The sequence below is a fragment of the Mycteria americana genome, chromosome 9 (assembly GCF_035582795.1).
Source record: "Mycteria americana isolate JAX WOST 10 ecotype Jacksonville Zoo and Gardens chromosome 9, USCA_MyAme_1.0, whole genome shotgun sequence".
Classification (NCBI taxonomy): domain Eukaryota; kingdom Metazoa; phylum Chordata; class Aves; order Ciconiiformes; family Ciconiidae; genus Mycteria; species Mycteria americana.
Genome location: NC_134373.1, coordinates 42,405,745 through 42,427,638, shown reverse-complemented (window position 1 = coordinate 42,427,638; position 21,894 = coordinate 42,405,745). Strand labels below are relative to the sequence as shown.

General features: G+C 39.4%; 2 protein-coding genes across 3 annotated transcripts in view; one reads left to right on the top strand and one right to left on the bottom strand.

The window, feature by feature from the left end:
* Positions 1 to 16,951, top strand: part of NEB (nebulin) — a 128,945-nt gene extending 111,994 nt beyond the window's left edge. The window contains exons 141-158 of the mRNA XM_075511693.1: positions 1,993 to 2,085; positions 3,552 to 3,644; positions 4,107 to 4,199; positions 5,417 to 5,509; positions 6,035 to 6,127; positions 7,371 to 7,463; positions 8,263 to 8,355; positions 9,635 to 9,727; positions 10,206 to 10,298; positions 11,270 to 11,362; positions 11,652 to 11,744; positions 12,025 to 12,117; positions 13,093 to 13,200; positions 13,525 to 13,708; positions 14,171 to 14,263; positions 14,821 to 14,970; positions 15,274 to 15,383; positions 16,109 to 16,951. Of these exons, the coding sequence (XP_075367808.1) occupies positions 1,993 to 2,085; positions 3,552 to 3,644; positions 4,107 to 4,199; positions 5,417 to 5,509; positions 6,035 to 6,127; positions 7,371 to 7,463; positions 8,263 to 8,355; positions 9,635 to 9,727; positions 10,206 to 10,298; positions 11,270 to 11,362; positions 11,652 to 11,744; positions 12,025 to 12,117; positions 13,093 to 13,200; positions 13,525 to 13,708; positions 14,171 to 14,263; positions 14,821 to 14,970; positions 15,274 to 15,383; positions 16,109 to 16,282 (1,935 nt within the window). The 3' untranslated portion in view covers positions 16,283 to 16,951. The remainder of the gene's footprint in view (positions 1 to 1,992; positions 2,086 to 3,551; positions 3,645 to 4,106; positions 4,200 to 5,416; positions 5,510 to 6,034; positions 6,128 to 7,370; positions 7,464 to 8,262; positions 8,356 to 9,634; positions 9,728 to 10,205; positions 10,299 to 11,269; positions 11,363 to 11,651; positions 11,745 to 12,024; positions 12,118 to 13,092; positions 13,201 to 13,524; positions 13,709 to 14,170; positions 14,264 to 14,820; positions 14,971 to 15,273; positions 15,384 to 16,108) is intronic.
* An 883-nt stretch (positions 16,952 to 17,834) lies between these two features.
* Positions 17,835 to 21,894, bottom strand: part of RIF1 (replication timing regulatory factor 1) — a 37,186-nt gene continuing 33,126 nt past the window's right edge. Inside the window, exons 30-35 of one of the 2 annotated variants that reach the window (XM_075511691.1) lie at positions 21,734 to 21,874; positions 21,382 to 21,459; positions 21,176 to 21,291; positions 20,309 to 20,462; positions 19,913 to 20,021; positions 17,835 to 19,005 (exon numbers count right to left, since the gene is read on the bottom strand). In XM_075511691.1, coding sequence (XP_075367806.1) covers positions 18,785 to 19,005; positions 19,913 to 20,021; positions 20,309 to 20,462; positions 21,176 to 21,291; positions 21,382 to 21,459; positions 21,734 to 21,874 — 819 coding nt within the window. In that variant the 3' untranslated portion in view covers positions 17,835 to 18,784. The remainder of the gene's footprint in view (positions 19,006 to 19,912; positions 20,022 to 20,308; positions 20,463 to 21,175; positions 21,292 to 21,381; positions 21,460 to 21,733; positions 21,875 to 21,894) is intronic. The other variant, XM_075511692.1, reaches the window with a different exon arrangement.

The window sequence follows — 21,894 nt, the reverse complement described above, 5'->3', positions numbered from 1 at the left end:
GGACGGAGACTCCGCAACCTCTCTGGGCAGCCTGTTCCAGTGTCTGACCACCCTCACAGTAAAAAAGTGTTTTCTTGTGTTCAGATTGAATTTTCTGGTTTTTTAATTCATGGCCATTCTCACTGGGTTCTCACTGGGTTATACACACTGATAAGTTCCCCCAAGCCTACTCTTCTCCAGGCTGAAGAGTCCCAGCTCTCTAAGCCTCTTCTCATATCAAAGATGCTCCTGTCTCTTACTCATCACTGTGGCCCTGCACTGGACTTGCTCCAGCAAGTCCATATCTTTCTTGTACTGGTGAGCCCAGAACTGGACACAGAACTCCAGATGTGGTCTCCCCAGTGCTGAGTAGAGGGGAAGGATCATCTCCCTTGACCTGCTGGCAATGCTCTTCTTAATGCAGCCGAGGATGTTGTTGGCGTTCTTTGTCATGAGGGTGCATTGCTGGTTCGTGGTCAGCTTGTTGTCCACCAGGTCCCCAAGGTCCTTCTCTGCAAAGCTGCTTCCCAGACAGTTAGCCCCAGCATGTACTGGTGCCTGGGGTTATTCCTCCCCAGGTGCAGGACTTTGCATTTCTCCCTGTTGAACTTCAGGAGATACCTCTCAGCCCATTTCTCCAGCCTGTCAAGGTCCTTCTGGGTGGGAGCACAACCCTTGGGTGTATCAGCCAGTCCTCCCAGTTTTGTGTCATGTGCAAATGTGCTGAGGGCACACTCTGTCCCAGCATCCAGGTCACTAGTGAGGATGTTAAACAGTATTGACCCCTGGGGTACCCCACTGCTGGCTTGCCTCCAACTGGCCTTTGTGCCACTGATCCAAATGCTCTGGGCCCGGCCGTTTAGCCCGTTTTCAGTCCATGTCACTGTGCGCTTACCTAACCCACACTTTGTTAGCTTGTCTGTGAGGATGCCAGGGCAAACAGTGTCAAAAGCCTTACTAAAGCATGTCTCATAAAGCTTTTGTATTATATAAAAAATTGTAACACTCTAAAGTTGGAATAATTGTATGTATTACTTTTCTTTCGAAACTTATAAATCCTTTTCATGCTCTTTTGAATGCTGACATCATTTTAGTATAACAGATACTAACTTTTCAGCCAATTCGTTTCACGCATAGGATGTTTTGTGAAATGCTATTCTTTTTTTTTTTTTTTTGTTATGCTAAAGTAGAAATGCAGATAGCACTGTAATTGTTAAAATGTTGTATGATGACTCTCACCTTTGTTGAATATGATAGATTTTTACAAATCAAAAATTCTTCTTTCATTGGTAGAAAGACCAAATGGTATCAGGTTCAAAGGTATTTACACTTGTTTTTAGAAAACCCTTTTACAGTGTTTTAAGAAAACCCTTTTACAGAAAACCCTTTTACATTCACAGTGACATCTCAGCAGCAGCTGAAGTTACCTTCTTAACAGATTGATGGGAATACTTTAACAGCAGCTCTCTGCTCTTGTTAAAGCCAATGAGATCTTTTAAATTTTCAGTCTCCTCAAGATCACGATAATGCTCTTTATGTATCCATGTATGAATCTTGGTGCCTATTTCACATGAGGCTAAGATTTTTAGAAATTATTTTAAATTTTTAATATCACAATTTTTTGGAACTCAGGGTAGGAAACCTTGAAGTGGTTCAGTTGTTATAAATCAGGGGGGTTGTTGCTGAAATTAAGCTCCTGGGAGATGTTAGATACCCAAATTTTAAGCTTCAATTGAAAAATTCTCACTCAAACAAGACTGCTTTTTTACCCTGAGCTGAGTTATTGTTAAACTGCTTTGTAGAAGAGTGGCAGAGTTAGTTAGCTATCAGATAAGTGTAATAGAAGGTTCCTGGATGATTTCATTCTAGCAGAATACATTTAGTACCTGAGATTTGAATGAGTTTGTAAAGGACCTATGCTGCTTTATTCATGTAACTTCTTAACACATACTTGCGTCAGCTGTGCTTTAATGTAAGACCTTTTACTTTTTTCTGATGTCTGCGTCTTTGTAGATTAAGTACAAGGAGAGTATTGGAAAAGGAACTCCGATTCCTGATCTCCCAGAAGTGAAGCGCGTCAAGGAGACACAGAAGCACATCAGTTCGGTAATGGCCGATATTTTCTACTTACCTGTATACTCATGCAGAGCTCAAGCTCCAGACTTTGGTAGTGTTTGTGGGTATTTTTTGCTGAAAAGAGAACAGATCTCTTAGATCCCTATATTCAGCAGCAGGAAGTTCAAATATCTGAATTTTGCAGTGATCATTACAGTCAGCCACTTCCCTGTGTTACTTCTGTGATCTTTTCTAAACACAGAACTAGAAACAAAAAATACCCAGATGATGTCTTACAATTGGTCTGAAAAAAACGGATCGGCTAGAGAGAACTTTGTGGAAAAAAATAACTGGAGCCTTTTTTGTAGTCATAAAGCCTAGTGACAATTATAAGTGGAAACAGTACCTGGCTTTTCCCATATCTAGTTAAGTATAGATTTTAATACCCACAACACGCTCTCTGGATTTGGAGCCACTACCGCTTTACTGTGATCTCTGCATACAGAATTGAGGCAGGATATGGTCTTGTGATTATTGGTACCTCAGATGTTTGCTATACAATGCTGAGGAGCAGTGACACCGATATAATGAGTATCTTACAATTTTTCATTCCTGATTTTATAAGTACTGTTTCCCTTTTGAGCTGTTTATGATCCTAGTGTTTTTTACAGCTCATTTTTGCACAATCGAGTTGTTTTTTCAAATGATTCTTCATTTTTTCTTTTCCATAATTTGTTTTCCCTTGCTGCAAGTGCTTTATTTTGGTATTTTTTCATTGTTTCAATGACATCAAGCAGTGAATTTTGGTTTTCTTAGCTCTTTTTGTTGCAAGTATTTTACTAGATGCAAGAAGAACCATTAGTGCATTTGTAATGTATTTCTACGTGACTAGGTTTTAAACCAACTCAGGCATCTCCTATGCAACTCCTTTCATGAAAAATGCAATTTTGTAAATCAAACAATTACAGGTTAAGTTAAATCAAATAATATGAGAGCTAAAACTCAATTGTTTTTCTTACTAGAGGCTTAAAACAAAGTAAAATAGTGGGGTTCTGAACAAATAGTCACAGAAGTCAAAATGAAATGGAGCCCACAACTAAGTATTTTCCTATTAAACATGTCTATAAGAGGTTTGGCTGTTAACAGCCATAAGAAAACCCTCCAGAAATGTTGACTGCCTGAAGAATAATACTATTCCATTTCCTAAACTAAGATGAAAAGCAGAACATACCTACCTTTCATGCCAGGTCAGCAGAATATTTAAATTTGTGCCCTACTATAATGAAGTATTCCATTGACTTCAATGTGTTCAAGCACCTCAACACAGACATTAAGTACTTTGCTGAGCTGATGACTGTAGTTAAAAAGATGCACACTGAGTAAAATAAATTATGCACATATTTACATGTAATCCCAGATTATATTTACCTATAAGCCAGGTAAATTATCTGTCCAAATGTACTGTAGTTGTGAAGGAATATGATCTTCTCACCTTGCTGGGTGCTTGTGTTCTGCAGGTGTTGTACAAAGAGGACCTAGGGACAGGTATCCCAACACCTGTCACTCCAGAAATAGAGAGAGTCAAACGCAATCAAGAACACATTAGCTCGGTATTTAAAAAAAAAAAATTATAACAACTTTTTTTTGTATAACATCCTAACATATAATCTGTTTTTCTTCAATGGGTTCAGAATCTCACCCTGCTCCTGTCTTTTCCCTGGCAATATTTTTAACTCATTTATATTCCACTTGTTTGTGCTTTAACTTTTTTTGGTGATTTACAACTTTACATGCATTTCTTTTAAGAACCAAAACTGGAAGTAAGCTCTGACATTAACGTGGTGTTTCTCTCCATGTTTGCTTTATCTTAATCCTTTATCTTCTAGTATCTGTAGTTATGTATTTACAGAATAATCAACCATCAGCCCTTTCCTTAATATCTGCCTCTAGAACAAGTGTGAAATTAATTAAGAAGTGATCCTAACGCTAAATGTAACTCACAAAATAGTCAGATCTCATGATGTTGCCTGTGTTGAGTGCTTTTTTTGTGCAAACTCTCTTGTACCTCACAGGTGTTATACAAAGAGGGCTTAGGGACTGGCACCCCAACACCGGTTACTCCAGAGATGGAGAGAGTCAAACGCAATCAAGAGAACATTAGCTCGGTATTGCTAAATAAAACAAAAACTACCATTTCAAATGCAAATCAAATCCCTTTAACTCCTCCATATTAAATTTTTCTTTCAGTTCTTTGTTGAACTTTGAACAACCCTTTCTTAATCAAATCACTAAAACCCTGTCAGTATCCTTGTATTTTAATTTTTTCACTCGGTCTAACTTAATTGTCATTAAATTGTTCCAGCCGCGAGATTTTAACCTCATTTACTTAAAGCAGTTAAGCAGTACCTTATTTTCCTTCCCAATGAAATAGTAGTAGTCTGAGTGATGTCACTCTCCTCCTCAATAAAAAGTCGATCCTTCTAACAGTCTTCAGACTCACCACCCTGGTTGCACTGCAAATGAAAAATGAACTCTTAACACTTCCTGAAGCAAAGCAATCTAATGCAACTGGCGTGTGTTGTCTCTTTCCCTGTTTTTGCTGTGTTGGATGCTTTCTTATATCCTACAGGTCTTTGTAAGAAAACTTGGGTGGCATCTCCATATGACTGCAATATGAAAAAATGATGAAAATTGCACATATAAGGAAAAATTACTGTAGTGATGCATTTCTATCCAGATTGTTTCTACTCCTACCACATTCCAGTTAAATGACCATTATGTCATAATTTTGTTCTCTATTTCTCTTTTAATTAGAGCAGCATAGGACTAATTTTGACTCACTCTGACCCAGTTCAGACATGACCGATATGGAATTCAGTCCTGACTTGAGATTAATAGGACAGTTCAGAGAAGCCACTATTGTTAAACATTTTGCTACATTTAATTGTCTCTGAGGTCATCACGGCGCTCTCTTATGCTGATGAGCCTATTTAGAAATCTTAGAGGCAAAGCTGCTCATTCAAGAGCTTTTGTTTGAGTGAGGAAACTCCTTTGGGCAAAAAGATATAAATGCAAAGAGTTTTCAGGTAACGTGGCTCAAGCTATGCTTTGCACAAAACACTCCTGCAGTTCTTGCTGGCATTTTTTATATGCACCCAGGTGAGATGACAGCAAACCTCGTAGTAACATTACCTGATTATTTTCATTGATTTTTTTTTTTTTTTTTGCTAGCCTTTGAACAAGGCTGACAAAACTCTATTTCTCATGCTTTGAAGTTTCACTACATTAAATTACTTGTCTTCTCTCTCTCTCCTCCCTGTCCTCCTCTTTCCTTTCCTTTCCTTTCTTTTTGTTTTTTTAATACTTCCCTGTTGCCACACAGGTGGTGTACAAAGAGGGGCTGGGGATTGGAACCCCGGTACCTGTAACTCCTGAGATGGAGAGGGTCAAACGCAATCAAGAAAACTTTAGCTCGGTATTTTTTTTGTAATTTGAGAAAACAAGTTCCCTATAACTATTTAACACTTGTAAATTTTCTGCTCTCTCTAATTAACTTATAAACGTAGAAACATCCCTTTTCTGCTATTAAAATTTTTAGTCGTTAGTTACATTTTATGTACTTATTTTTTAAAAGATTTTTTTTAATAATCATAACACTTGAGGCTTCATGTCCTTTAATTTTTAAAGCTTTTTTTGTGAACCTTAAGGTATTTTGTATTTTTTTAAAAAATGCTGGTTGTTTTATTTGCTTCATTCCATTCCTCTAATGCTTTATTATTCTGTTGAAGCATATCTAAGAATTAGGATGTAGTATTTCCAGGAATTAGAAGACTTCCTCTGAATTTATCACAACTGTTAACTGTTCTATACTTCCTAATTTTTCCTGCTTTCTAGTATATTTAGTGGGCATAAAAATTATGTGTTACCTCCATCAAATGCAGTTTGAGTTTTGGGTTTTTTTTTGTTCTTAACTTTTTTAAACTCCCATGTTACTGTATAGGTGTTGTACAAAGAGGATCTGGGGGCAGGAACCCCAACACCTGTCACTCCTGAGATTGAAAGAGTCAAACGCAATCAAGAAAACTTTAGCTCGGTATTTTTTTTAATTTGAAAAGCAGCAATTTCCCTTTTAATCTATGTTAAAATAATTCTAACACCAAAAAAACCATACTCTTGTATTTCCCTGTAATCAATTTACACAAAAAAGAATATCCTGTTCCCCGTGTTTTGACATTTTTTCCTCCGTAATTGTTACTTACTTTGTTTTGATTAGATCATCTTACTAATGATAACTTTTGGATTCCGTTGTTTCCATGTTTCTTTTGACTCTGAACATATTTTTTTCTTCTTTAATATCTGCTTTTCCTTTTGTTAATCACATCAATCCTTGGTTGTTGGTTTTTTCCCTGGTTTTACCACATATAAAAACTAAACTATTTATTGCCTGGTACAAATCTGTGGAAATGAGTTCAGCGTAACAGTGCTCTGATACATGCCCGTGTAACCTGCTGTGATGTTTATGGAATGGGTAAATGAAACAGGATTGATTTCTTTATTCCTTCTGCGTTATATTTGATGCCTTCTTCCTTTAGGACGTCTTAATATTGTTGCACAGAGACAGTGGCCCAAATCTCTAGCTGGCGTAAACCGCTCTAGCTGCGCTGGTAGCACAGGTTTGCAGGGTAAAAAAATTAGTAGCATTAGGAAGTTTCTTGGGGTGAGGAAAGTGTCACGTAAGATAGGAGAGCACTAGTAATTATAATTTCTCTGGTACCATTTTCAGAGATATGCCTTTATTATGATCATGTCTCTGTGTCCTTCCTGTAAGAAGCAAGCTAGGTTCTTTGATGATGAACTCTGGACAATGAGGTGTTTCACTCGGGGAATGGGTGACTCTTCCTTGAGGAGTGTGTACACAGAAAAACTTCCAGGAAGGCACATCAGGACCTGGCCCTCCAATGACTCAAGTACAGGCAGGAAAAAGTTTGCCTCACTGCTGGTGAAAAGACAATAATATACTACATTATAATTTATATAAGACTTTAATCTTCTAAATACTTGCCAGTTTTAAATGTCTACCTTGAGAAGCACTTACGCAAGTCAGGAAGGTGTTCTAGCATTCTGGTAGAAGTCATACCGCTGTATTAGTGTTTAACTCTATCCTCAGAGTTTAAACTAGTGTTTTATTTTTATGGATTTTTTTTAATCCCTATGTTTATTCAGGGCATCTCAGAAAAAACATCTCTCGTGTTCTGCGTGTTCTCTCAGCAAGCTGTGTGTTACTGTTGTTTGCTTGTTCCTTTTTCTTTTTTTAATATAGCCGTGTTACCCCACAGGTGTTGTACAAAGAGGAGCTGGGGACAGGAACCCCAACACCTGTCACTCCTGAGATTGAAAGAGTTAAACGCAATCAAGAAAACTTTAGCTCGGTATTTTTTAATTTGAAAAGCAGAAAATTCCCTTTTAATCTATTTTAGAATACTTTTAACACACACAAAAAAATTCTTGTTCCTCTATAATCAACTTACACAAAAAGTAATATCCTGGTCCCGTTGAGATTTTTTTCCTCCATAATTGATACTTACATCATTCTTGTTCCTCTTTTTTATTACCTCATCCTAATAATAACAGCTTTTAATTCCACCTTTCCTTTGAATCTGATTATCTTTTCAAATTTTTTTTTCTTAAAAAACACTCCGTTTTCCTTTTCTTAGTCACAAAAATCCCTAGTTTTGTTTTGTGTGCTGTTGGGTTTTTTTTCCTGATTTTACTTACTTTTGTATATGAGAACTAAACTCTTCAGCGCCTGATACAAACCTGTGGCTATGACCTCAATATAACAGTGCTCTAATACATGCCAGTGTAACCTGCTGTGATGTTTATGGAATGGGTAAATGAAACAAAGTTGATTTTGTTCCTTTCGTGTTGTATTTGATACTTTCTGCCTTTAGGAAGCCTTTAACGGTCTACTGTTGCACAGACAGTTTTTCTGTGTAGCACCTGAGAAGCAAATAGAGAAGGTATTCTAGCTTTCTGCCAAAAGGCATTGCAGAGGAGAAGTGTTGAGCTGTATAGTTTTGGGGAACGTTTTAATTTTTCTCTTTTATTCCAAGCTTTGGCTCAGAGCGCCTTTGAAAAACATTCAGTCTGTTCTCTCAGCAAGCTGCGTGTTACTGTTGTTTGCTTGTTCCTTTTTTCTTTTTTTAATATAGCCGTGTTACCCCACAGGTGTTGTACAAAGAGGATCTGGGGACAGGAACCCCAATACCTGTCACTCCTGAGGTTGAGAGAGTCAAACGCAATCAAGAACACATTAGCTCGGTATTTTGTGGAGGAAAAGAAGTATTCCCTTTAACTCCACTTAAACAGAACTTTTTAACCTTTATTAAAAATGAACAATTCCGCTCCTTACTTTCATGTAATCAACTTATAAAAACATCCTTTCTTCTTCACTGTACTATATGTTTCCCATGTTACTGACCTACCACTTCTTCATATATGTAATTATTTACATTATCCTAAATAATTTTAACTATTTTGCTCCCTGTTCCAACTTCCTTTTTCCTTTATATGTGTGGGTTTTTTAAATCCTATCGGTTTCCTGTTTTAATGCTGTTATCATAGAAGAGGGAGGGTCTGACTTTCTAGCAGGCTTCAGTGGTAGTCTAAAAGCTCTGCTTCACCATGAAAATGTATTCGACGTCAGAGGCTTCTGTGTTGGATTTGTCACTCCTACTAAGATAAAACCATAGACCTCTCTGCCTTCAGACCCTCACGGGTGCAATTCAGCCTTCACTGCTTCCAGGGGTAGCTTTTAAGGGCACGTTAGAGCAGACTGAGCTCCAGCAGACACAAATATTTGACTTCACGTAATTATTATTGAGTTGTGATTGTTTTTGGATGCTTCTTGTTACTACACAGGTGTTGTACAAAGAGAGCGTGGGGACTGGAACCCCCACTCCTATCACTCCAGAGATGGAGAGGGTCAAACGCAATCAAGAAATCTGTAGCTCGGTACTTTGCTAAGAAAAAAAGTTCCCTTTAACTCTATTTAAAAGAACATTTTAACAGTTTTAATAACTGGACGTTGTAACACTTGTTCCAAAATAATGCCGACCCTAGCTCTAAAGCAGCTTACATAAGTGACAACTTCTTACTCATGTCTTACTGCGGTTTCCAGTGGTGACTTTTAACTTGTTACAGTTTTTATTGGTTTTTAAGAGTGATTTTAATGCCCTATTCTAATCCTAAAAACACTTAACAAACTCCACTCATTGTCTCTGCAATGCTGACTTTTTTTTTTTTTTAAATTATATTTTACGTATTCATAACATCCTCAGCCCCTCACTATGGTATTTTTGTGGTCTCATTTATGCGGTACTTACACTATTTATTACGAGTGATCCTGCAGTTAAAAAGCCAGTATACCAAACCCTACTTCTCTAGTAAAATATTGCTAAGTACCTTCTTGAAAAATATATATAATACCTAGGCCCTGAGAAAATAAATACAAGAAAAAAAGGCCTTAGGCTTGATGTTTGTCTACGGATAGCTTTTTATTTATTGTTGCTTTCTTTGGCTCCTTTCTTATGTCTCGTAGGTGTTGTATAAAGAAAACATAGGGAAAGCAACCCCAACACCTGTCACTCCCGAGATGGAAAGAGTCAAGCGCAATCAAGAAATCATTAGCTCGGTATTTTTAACAGGAAACCAGTTCCTAAAGATCTGAATGAAATGTTTAACATAACTGTAGCAGTTTAGTAATCCGTGCTTTCTAACTTTATAAAATGGATCTGCCACGTAGCATATACCTGTGCTTCTGTGCTTACGAACAAATCGTAGTATCTTCTATTTAACAGTGTCTGAAGCAGGATTTTACTAGGTTTGACCTTTTTTGGATGGACATTGTTTCTCTGCAAATTTTTTAACCCTTTCTTACTACAAGTGTGCTTTCATGCAGAGTTGATTCCACACAGGGTCCATTTCTGCATCCTAGTAGATTAATGGCAAAGCTCCCATTGCTTCTTTTGGGGCACAGCATTGTGCCCCAAATCTAACCCTTTCTAAGTGTAACAATTCAAAAGCTATATTGTACATTGTTTTGCTTTTGGGGTTGTTTTTGTTGGTGGTGCCTTTTTAATGATGTTTGGATACTCCCTTGTATCCTGTAGGTTTTGTACAAAGAAAACGTGGGGAAAGTGACCCCAACACCAATCACTCCAGAGATGGAGAGAGTCAAACGCAATCAAGAAATCATTAGCTCGGTACCTTAAAATAGATATATTTCTTTTTTCCTTTGTGTTTATATCTTAATAAAGTAACATTCTAACTACCTACTGAAAGTTTATTTTAATTTAAAAAATAGATATATTTGTTTCTGCAAATTAATCGCTCCTCTTCTAAAATAAAATTACTTTAGTGTTAACAGTCTGATCCAGGAATTTAGGCCTTTTCCACAACTCAGTTTGTGTACCTGCGGGCTCTATCCAGACAATATTAAGAGCTTAGCGTCCTTTGGTGAAGATATTCAGGTTTATCTCTCTCTGCTTAGCATTTAAGCTTTCATTGGCTTTTCAGGGGTGTTTGACTTCAGCAAAAAACAAACAAACAATAAACCCAACCACCCCACCCCAAAAATCCCACCTCTCTGACCCACGTGAGATTGTATTGCCGTGACAGGTGACGTAGGATGCCTTAAACAGAATGACACAGAAGGAACGAGGCTGCTTCTGTTCTGGATGCTGTACCAGCGATAGCTTTTAGGGGGCCTCCTGGGCTGGGGAGATGTGTTGGTGTCATGGTGCAGTGATACCAGACACCCATCCTCGACACCCTTCTTTATTTGGCTGCCCAATGTCAGTATGGTAACAAAACTCCCTCCTCCCTCCCAAAAAGGTCACGGATTGCTTCAAGTACAGATAAAACAGCAGATAAAACATTTCTTAAATAGTTCTCTAGGGCCACGGGCAGCTTCCCTGAGCCTATGGAGTCAACATCATAGTTGTAGCTGGATAGAGCCCTGCTTTGTTAACCAAAAAAATAACCAGCTTCTCTTTTACAGTTTATTTCTCTTACCCTTCCTTACAGCAGTAGATGTTTGGCTTTTGTGCAGTGCTGCATACCATAATCAGTTGTGACGTTTTTGAAATTTGATAACCAAGTAATAATTTGTGTTCAAATCCTTTTGATTTTGGGGGGGTTTTAAGATACCGGATACGTCTTCTGTATCCTACAGGTGTTGTACAAAGAAAACTTGGGGCGAGCGACCCCCACACCAATCACTCCAGAGATGGAGAGAGTCAAACGCAATCAAGAACAGATTAGCTCGGTATTGTCTGGAAGAACTAAAGGGGATATGATAGAGCACTTTTTTTTTTTTAATAACTTAAGTCTGCCTGGTTTTATTTAACCCTCTAATTTTTTTTCCCCTCAAACTTAGAAAGTAATCTCTTAAGTACTATAATTTTAAAAGATATTTTGTCAATTAACTTTTTAATACTATTTTTCCTCTGACCTTTTTGTTTTCTTTCATAATGGATGGTGTTTACTCTAAAACCAGTAACATTACAGTTTTTAATTTGTACATTTGTGACTTTGAGTTACTTTGTGATCTGTAGGTTGTGTACAAAGAAGGCTTAGGGAAGGCAACCCCCACACCGGTCACTCCAGAGATGGAGAGAGTCAAACGCAATCAAGAACACATTAGCTCGGTACTGAAAGAAGACAGACAACCACCTTATATTAAAAATAACCATTCTGAACCAAACCTCCACTTCTAATTTAGCCTTATTTTCTCAGTTTTCCTTATTCTTGCCTATTTTTCCCTTTGATTTTTACCTTTTGCTCTAGCAAATAACTTTCTAGATGCTTTATTTCCCAAGATCTTTTCTACCCCTGCAGTGATGAGTATGCTTAAACAATAACACCATTTACAGAATAAGCTATGAATTATTCCAGTCTGATTTGTGGACACCTTTTTGTACACTGTAGGTTTTGTACAAGGAACATCTGGCAAAAGGAACTCCAACACCAATGACTCCAGAGATGGAGAGAGCTAAACGCAATCAAGAAAACATCAGCTCGGTATGTTCTGTTCAGCCAATAAATGAAAATGCATTAAAAAGTCACATTCCAATCCCTGAAATCCTTACTCAAATGAACAGTGCGGATGTTAACATAACTACCTAGCTACCTAGTTTGGAAGTATGAAGTAACCATACTAAAATCAAATCCTTTAGTACTGGCTTTTTACTTTCTGCTGCAATGGAGTACTTGTGTGATTAGTTTGGGGTTTTTTTTAAACAACAGTTGAATTTCGAATAACATAGGTTGCCTTCAAGTCTCTTGCAAATGTCTTCTGTTTTTACTGGGCTTATACTGTATGAGACATAAAATGAGTGTTCTTCAGTAGCAGTACACTTTGTTAGATTTCTGACATTCTATATAAACCCATGACGAATCGGGAAATGGCCTCCTTTAGGCCCTTCTTTGCTAACCTGTTACTCCAGAGGTAAATCTTGACGTACCCCATCCTGTAAAGGTCTATGTACATAACAGATGTCACGGCTTGCTTGATAAAGCCAGTAATACAACATCTGCAAACAAATGTTTACAGAAGCACGATGCAACTGTTACCACTCAAAAAAGAAACCCTACAAACCCAGCAAAAATGGTAGTAGTTCAATGACAAATACAGGTCTAATTATGCTGTCTGTTTCACACTGATAACTCCACTGAAGTCAGTGAGGTGCATGTCAAATACACGAAAATATTACTTAGAACATTATGCCTGCATTACCTCTACCTGTTGTTACAAGGTTAAAAAAGGTAAGGATCTTTTAGTTAAGAAAAGGAACGTTTGGGATCAAGTCCAGAGCCATCCATGTCTCGTATAATTACAAGAACGAACTTTGCTTTGCATTCCAATGTTACTCACCCACGCAGCTGCCACTGCTTCTCCCCCCCCCTTCTTTGCCAGGTTGCTTCTGTTCAGCTCATTCCTCATGATGCAGTAGTAGTTTTGTGCCCTGTGCTCACTTCCTTTTTCTCATCTGGCAGGTTCTTTATTCAGATAGTTTCCGAAAACAAGTACAAGGCAAAGCTGCATACGTACTGGATACACCTGAGATGCGGCGTGTACGAGAGACGCAGAAACATATCTCTACAGTAAGAGCATTTATAGATGTATTTTTAACTTGGCAAGTGATTTAAATAAAAACATAACCTTGTTCCTGAGATATGCTGGGGTTGGCAGCTCAAGGACAAGGTACATACACCAAGTCTGGTTACCCAGATTCTTAAATGCCAAAGGCAAGAGTGACTGCAGGAAAGGCACATTTGGGATTAGGCGCTCTCATTGTTCCTTGGATTGGAGAAAGCAAAAGTTCAGCACAGCAGTGCACCTCTCTGCTAGAAATTCACCTGAGGTAAGCAGGAATACAAATGATTCATCTAAGCTACAGAGAACAGACATTTCATTTTAAATTGCAGGTGAAATACCATGAAGATTTTGAGAAAAGCAAAGGTAGTTTCACACCTGTAGTTACCGACCCCATTACAGAACGCGTGAAAAAGAACATGCAGGACTTCAGTGACATTAGCTACAGGGGCATTCAAAGGCGAGTAGTACAAATGGAGCGAAAGCGTGTGGACCAGGATCAAGAGACTCTCACAGGTAAGCAGAGCCTAGGTTTTAAAAAGACTTGAGTACTCCATTTACACAAAACACAAGCTGACCTGGATGAATTGTTTTATTTAAGCTCAGCCTTATCAATTCAAATTTATTGTTAATTGGAGATTATGTTTTCATCAAAGTCCATTTTGAAAATATTCTCTTATAGCAGCTGTAACTCAGCTGTGGTCTGCCTCTCCCATTCTGCCCAACTTCATAAAGTAATGCTAGATTGTGATTTCTTACTTATATTTTTAACTTCAGCTCTGTGCATATTAGAGAAATACTTCAGCTCACTTGATGTAGACAAATTTGTATTAAAAAAAGCCTCATCTGTGTTATAGATTTGAGAAACACAAGTTTATGAAATACTTTTACTCCTCTTCAGAGCAAAGGTGCTGCTCAAGCTCTCAAAGAGTTGCTTGAGCTACAGCTTCTCCTCAGAAAATGCTATTTCTCTTACAGGTCTTCGTGTGTGGCGCACTAATCCCGGGTCAGTCTTCGACTACGACCCAGCAGAAGACAATATCCAGTCCAGAAGCTTACATATGATCTCTGGTTTGTTCCATAGGCTGTACTGTTTGTGCAGAATAGGTTTTATACTTACGCAAATCCAATCAGTAAAACTGATGGCTTGGGGATACTAAAGCGCAGCTTGGCACTCTACCTATGCACGAACGCAAGACTTCAGCCACTGTGTTAAAAATAACAGGGCTACAACAACTGTGCCTTTTTGAGTAGAGCTTCAGCATGGTGTCCACAGAATGCATTTAAAAAGCCCTGGCAGATACCATTGAGTAACCATAAAAACAGACTGTGATTAATTCACATGCTTTTTTCCATTAATTTTGTAAAACACAGTAACCAATTCTGCTTGGCATGTGCATGGCCTGTGTCAGTTTTCTACTCAGTATAAGCACAACTGCTACAGATTTGGTAACAATGGTAGAGCGCTTTGGGTATTTTTACAGAGTATGTATGCACACACATAGGTATGTGTGTCTATGTATGCATAAAGCAACCTATAATATATGTGTATATACACACATATATTGTGTGCATCTCCTTACAAAACAAAGATAAACAAAGACATTCCCACTGCTTTCTGCTTGCAGTCCAAGCCCAGCGCCGCAGCCGGGAGCACTCCCGCTCTGCCAGTGCCTTGAGCCTCAGCGGTGGCGATGAAAAATCCGAACCCTCAGACGGCGCGGATCAACATTTGTCCTACTACAGCAACGGGGGCTTCTTCACCACAACTGCAACAGGTATGAGGAGAACAAACGTGCCATTTATTCACATAAGAGGACAAATGGTATCCAGGCCATCTGGGAGGGCAGTACCAGCCATGGGCTCGTGTTCAGCCATTCCTTTTGCCAGGAAGAGGCACAGAAGTACACCTGCAAAATGCCGAGTTATGGACAAAACCCACAGATGCAGAGCTGTACTTCAGTGGGTAAAAGGCAGATTTGACCCCCCTGATGACCTATCCCCTGATCTTTATTCACAGCACCTCTAACCCTATTGCCAGTTCCGTAACAAACAATACCAAATGTATTTTTCTTTCGTAGTGGGCTACAAACATGCTAAAACCATAGAGTTACCACAACAACGGTCATCGTCCGTTGCCACCCAGCAAACAACGGTATCGTCGGTTCCTTCCCACCCCTCTACTGCTGGTGTAAGTAGCATTGATCAGTTGTATTAAGACACAATCCCAAGCTAGCTGCAGGAGTCACTGATACCACCACAGGTGCACAGCCCTGGAGGTCCCTCACAGCTGATGGTGCCTGCTCCATCATGCTACAGCTGATGTTGATCCAGGATGGAGTCAGTAAGATGCCTACCCCCTGGGCTGAAGCTTGGTACACAACCAGGTGCAGGTGTAACATTCATTGAAGTGGGACAGACCCTCACCTGTTCTGGAAAACTTTAAATTAACCCTTCCTCTTCCTCCTCCTCCTGAGGTTGAGTCTTAGAGTAGATACATGACAATGGGTATGGCATCACCTCCCCACAAGATCTGCTGGGAGGCAACACCACCTTGAAGTTACAGCTGGAGCTACCTAGAGCTGATACTGCTCAAATACACTCTGAAAACACTTTGTGCAGCTTCAGTGTCACTAAAACACACAGGCTCTAACTAAGGTAGTGTGGCACTTGGGTACTGAGAAGAAACATTTTGTGATCTGAAACCAGGTTTAAAAGACCAGCCAGATGCTGCCCTCAGCAGTCCTTTTAGAGTACTGAAGTGAGGCAAAATGTAACTTGCCCTGAGCCTGCTCTTACACTTTGATCCTCTCTCTCCCCAGCTATGGCTGTCAGTGCTGACAGCAGGGGTATAAATGTGTCTCTTCTTTTTTTTTTTTTGCCCCCCTCCCCACACCCCTTTCTTAAAACTAACAGAAGACCTACCGGGCCATGTATGACTATATGGCAGCTGATGCTGACGAGGTTTCCTTCAAAGACGGTGACACAATTGTAAACGTACAAGCAATTGATGAAGGCTGGATGTATGGGACCGTCCAGAGAACCGGCAAGACTGGCATGCTGCCAGCCAACTACGTGGAAGCTGTCTAAACCAAAACGCGTCTTTCCATAAAGCGTTATCTGCATGGCACAGACATGCCGGCACTCCTCAAAATGTAAGCCTTAGAAAAGGGTTTGTAACACTTTCTCCCAAGTGCCTTATTGTCTTCCATGTCGATAGTGCCTTATGAACCATGACATGTTAAAAAAAAAAAAAGAAAAAAGTAACTGCAGAGCAAAATACTTGTGAAACATCCTTTCAAAACATAAAACATGCTCATGAGAACTGTATTTCTTCCAATGTAAAAAAAAAAGTTTTTTAAACGTTGCCTGGGCTTTCAAACATTTCAGTATCGCATACCATCACAATGTTTAACTCTGCTGGAACTGCAAGCCAGTTCACTATTCTGAAATTCTACACATGCACTTAAAACTAAGACTACCAAGTATTACTTTGTTCATTCTCCCATAAAGAGTATTTTTCTGGGCTATTCTAAAGTGTTTTAATGTATTCACTTCTTTTCCATATAAGCAACACTTAAACTTAGTATCTCAAACCAACATTTAGCTGGGGAGTGGGGGGAAACCCAAACAACTCCAAAACTAAAAGCCTCTCCTTCTGCTTGCTGAGCTCTTATGCATGTGGTTTTCATGCAACTGTTCTGGGGTCAAAAGCTGTTACTTGTAAATTAGTGACTAAATAAAGCTAATGTTTCTGCAGTATGTTTGATGTATTCACTCATGCTGAAGGGCAGGAATCAATCTCACAACAAACTGGCTTTGTTCAGAAAACTGTACTGAGAAAGGGAAAGAACCCAGAAGGTGACGGAGGATGCAACAGCCACAACAGAAGTCAAAGTGAGGGGCGGTGACTGAACTGGACAAGTTATTTCATACCTGAACACGGTGGTTATTTGCTTCATCTACTGAAGCATCTGGTACCAGCCAGCCTCCAAGAAGGAAGGAAGTAAGAAATCACTGTGTACTGTGTCCAAGATAGACTAAAGGTGAAAAACAAGTGAACAGGAGAAGGAGCTGCAACATTAACTCTCAGGGCCTTTGTTCAACGGAAATTCACAGCACGTCATGGTGTACACACCGGTTTGAAAGGGAAATGTCCTTCCTCAAAGGGGCATTCAGGTCTGCCAGCACTGAAGGGTGTTAGTTAAACAAAGGTGTTAACGCCCTTTCGAGATGCACTAGGAACATCCTCACCTGTACAGGTCACCGGATACAAGAGATTAATAAACCAAGGAGGCAGATTTGGCACCAAACCAACATTTTCAAGAAAGGAAGAAAACCTACAGACAACTCATCACTGGCGCTGTTCACATTATAGCTCCAAGACACCTCTTTGTCCTGTTCGTTTTCTTAATGAGATGCATGAACAGGGCAAAGAATATTTAGAGTCTTGCTGACAAGATACTACCATGTCCCTGAGGACCTGCTCCTACCTTCAGGCAGCAGCGATGACCTGCCAAGGTCCCTCCCAGCCTTGTGAATCCAAAGCAATGCTAAGGGAAGGCTGAACAGATCCAAAGGGGAAAATAAAACTAAACAAAGCCCAAAACCACCAAACCACAACAACGTTAACAAATTTAGGAACTATGTGCTGTTTTATTTGCCCACGTGTAAGTTCTAAAACCACCTGCAGCAATTCCTTTCAATAAATGTCCACTTTGATAGCTACAGTACAATATATACAAATTAGATTTCCAGAGTAAAACCCGAGAACTCTCTCTGAAGGTCTCTGAGAAGCAGCAATGCATTCCATGCAATTAAAACTCATAAATTATTAACCAACATTTGCCATCCTAAGTCTGTACATAATATACAAAGAGCTCTTGTCAAATCCATTCATTTCCTCAAGGGAAGAGTCTTCTCCACAGAAGGAGAACTGCTGCAAACAAAGAACGTGGGGAAAAAGCCCGAGGAAGTCTTTCACCTGTAAGGGGACACTGCATTACCAGCTGCTTAGGGAGATTCTTACAAAAATACATGCGAAAATAGATGTCATCCAGTTGTCAAATACCAGGTTCCTGGACAGTTGCTGCTGTAAGGAATTAAGCACAGCTTATCTCAGTGTAAAACGGTGCTGAAGAGAGCCACTGTCTGTCAGAGCTTCAGCAACCTAAAAGGAACCAAACAGGGGCAGCAGATGAGCAGAGCTGTGAGACCGATCTCTTACCAAACAACCCGAGTTTGCAGTGGTAAGAACACTTTGGGTTTGAAAAAAATAATTTAACTGCTCTGTTGGTTTGGCTTCGCAGTCTTTGCTATTGCACAACTTTATCACCTTTTCTTTCACTACCTGAAAGAAATATGCATAGCAATACAATACAAATACCTCTAGTAGGGAATAAGCAATCCCACAAAAAAAAAAAAAAAAACCCCAAGAAAAAAACCAACCATCATACATTTTGCTCATATAGGTGTTAAAAAATCTTCTATAGTACAAAATGCACAGTTTAAGGAATAATTCACCAGTAAGAAAAGCAGGTTTTTGAGAAAATTGTTGTAACAAAATCCTCCTTGCTTAGAAATGATAAGCAACTAATCAGAACTTTCATGGGGTGGCGATTTCCAGCGGGACTGCAGGTTTTTCATGATACAGTTTGTCATGCCAACAAGTTTTTCTTGCATCTCAAAAAGCTGGCTTCCTGAATAGCCATGAAGATCTTCAGAGGTCAGCTGAGCAGCAAGTGCATCGATTTGGCTCAGAAGATCTGCTGTGGGCTGGTCATTTGTATTCAGGACAACTGGTTCAATCAAATCTGGAAAGGAAGGAAAGTAGAGCAGTGCAGTCTGTGTGTTTGTGTTTGAATCTAAGCAGAATTATGTTGTAGTGGAATGTTACAGCTTCTTTTGTACAAAAGAACACATTCAAGCAGTCTACAAAGTATTTGTTCCACACAACGTGAGAGCTGCTGACAAAGGCACCCCTCAGAACCCCACGCTACCCTTCTTTATGGTGACTTTCGTTACATTTGATCATGATTGTACAATAAAACTAAGGACAGAAAGGAAAGTATTCGATCGTATCCGATACTGCCAGTGTCCTTCGAGACCCGTTATCCCAAAGTCCAACTTTTAAACTGGACAGTGAGAAGTTACTCCAGTTAACCTCATCCTTCAAGTATCTTGGAGGAAGAACAAACATGGATTCCTCTGTTTGAGCTATCAGGCCAAACTCCCAAAACGCACAGGAGAATTCAAATACAAATCTAGGCACCCAAACCCAAAATAGGTACCCAGGGAATCGTCCCCCTCCTCTCCCACCCCCCTCAGGATGGCCTAACTATCTCTGCTTCATCTTGGTTGTTTCTGCACACGCCCAGAACCACAGCAGTTACTACAGTATTAAACAGCTCAGGAGATGTACCCAGCTGAGACTCAGAAAGTTAAGTACTTCAAGCCCTGCCTGATCTGCTCTTCATGTGCTTATGCAAGCTCGTTTAGGGAAAATCAGCATCTTTCCCTCAAAATACATAAGAAGTTTTAAAAAGCCATTGCTACAGGGCTTCATAAAGTGGCTAACGCAAACACCCATCTAATGTGCTAAGATTAGCTATTAACACTCTCCCTCTCAAAAAAAAGCTCAAGTGTTCCCATTGGGCGAGAATGAAAGCAGCAATAGAGCAGAAACACCCAAACCCTAAGCAAAAAGCTGGCAATAGGTACCTGTTGCAAGTTTTTCTTCATCTACAGAAAGAGATTTATCCTCTACATTATTCACGGGCTTTTCTGCATCTTCGAGCGCTGCTATCTCCTCAAATCCTCGAGATTTTACCTGAAGATTTTTTGGGAAAGAACAAGAGATGCATTTTCAGTGAAAAAAAGAAAAGATTACATGGTGGGACATGTTTTAACCTCATAATAAAGAGAATCATTATTCCCCTTAATAATATTGTAACCAAGTCATCTGTACCTCACATTCCCATGTTACTTTGAGAGGTAGAGATTACATTGTAAAGTGCTATTTCTAATGGGGGGAAAAACCCCATCATTCCTCATGATGGATGTTAGCAGTTCATTAGGCTAATATTGGCTGTTTGGCTACTAAAAATCAAACTTTACCTGTTGCTCATGATATCCTTTAAGAGCTTTTTTAACATTGGAAACTTTTGGAGAGCGGATGGGAAGAGTTTTGATTTCTGATGGTGTCAAAGTACTCAGATCACCCACTGTCTTGATGTTCTTTGCTCGAATGAGCTGCCCCAAGCCTCTGGCGCTGAAGCAGGGGAGAAAGTGAAATGGTTTAGTGTGCTAGAATTCATGTCCGTCCTGCCTGGCACAGTGGAGCAGAAAAATCTTACACGAATGCCAATTCACATGCACGTAAGTGAAGGAAAAGCAAAATGCAAGTGACATTCCTCTGTCTGCAGAAGCACACCTTTTTGCGGTTTATCCTACGTCCATCTGAGAACGGGGTTCTAAAGCCCACTCCTATGTAATGAGTGGAAGGATAAGGAGCCGAGCGCACTAGAAAAGGGCATTCTGAGCAGTTCCCGCCCCACGTCTATAGTTTGTTGTGACAAGTTATCAAAATTCAGATCGGAAACCATGCTAGCTGAGCACCTGGCCTTTGTACATTTGAAATGTAGATTTTTTTTTGTTTGTTTTGAAAATCCCACTTCAGTACACAGAAAGCTTCAACTGCTTTGTCACAGATTGTTAAGATCAATCTGCTCTGCCATGTGAAATGGAGAAAGCTCCCTGTGTTCCTGGGTGCAAGCTTTTCATAGTCTGACAAGAAAGACAACTCGAATAATTCCAAAATAGTTAAGAGTCTCCCCCACCAAACCAGCCTCCCTCCTGTTAAAAATACTTGGCAAAAGATGTCTCTAAGTCATTGCGTTTTGCATCAGAAAATTTGGTTTTGTAGGTTCAGTAAGAATTCTGCTTCTATTAAAGTGTAACCTTCAAAAGCAACAATCCACTTACCATATGTTTGATGTAATCTGGGGTAGAATTACATCAACCGGTGCTTTGCAGCCAACTAAGGCAGGATACACGCATTCTGTAGGGCAAGGCAGCGACTCCTTAGCCATCTCTGTAATCTTGAATAATACAGAAAAGTTATTAAATTAACCATCACACAACAATACAGGAGAAAATAGAAGAGATACATGAACCAAAGCACTTCTTACTAAACACTTCTTTGAGCTCTTAAATTTAGGGTTACGAGATCCTGGGGACAGAAATCCTTTGGTTGGAGTGGTAATATGCTGGATAGAAAAAGAGGAAAAAATATCTCTCAGGATCGCAGGAATTCAGTTAATCGTAAGATTCTAGCTACCTACATCTCAGAGCGCATTTGTCTTCAGAGAGAAACAGAACAAGTCAGGCTAAACCAGTTACAACTATTTCTTACGCTTACTGATTCTCTGCTCTGACAATTGTATGCAAGTGACTATGAACATACACTACAGCACCGTTACCTACGATAAATGAGAAACGCGAGTACTTATGACATACAGAATATACGTTAACAGAATTTACCTTAGCCTGAATATTAGATAAAATTTTAAGACTTCGGGAAGATGGCGAAGAAGAATGGGACCTAATAACAGGACTTCTCCTATCTATGTCATCTGCCAGTCCTTCTTGATAAATTGGATCTGCAAAAGAGACTCGACGAATCTGTTTTTAGAGAGAAGTAG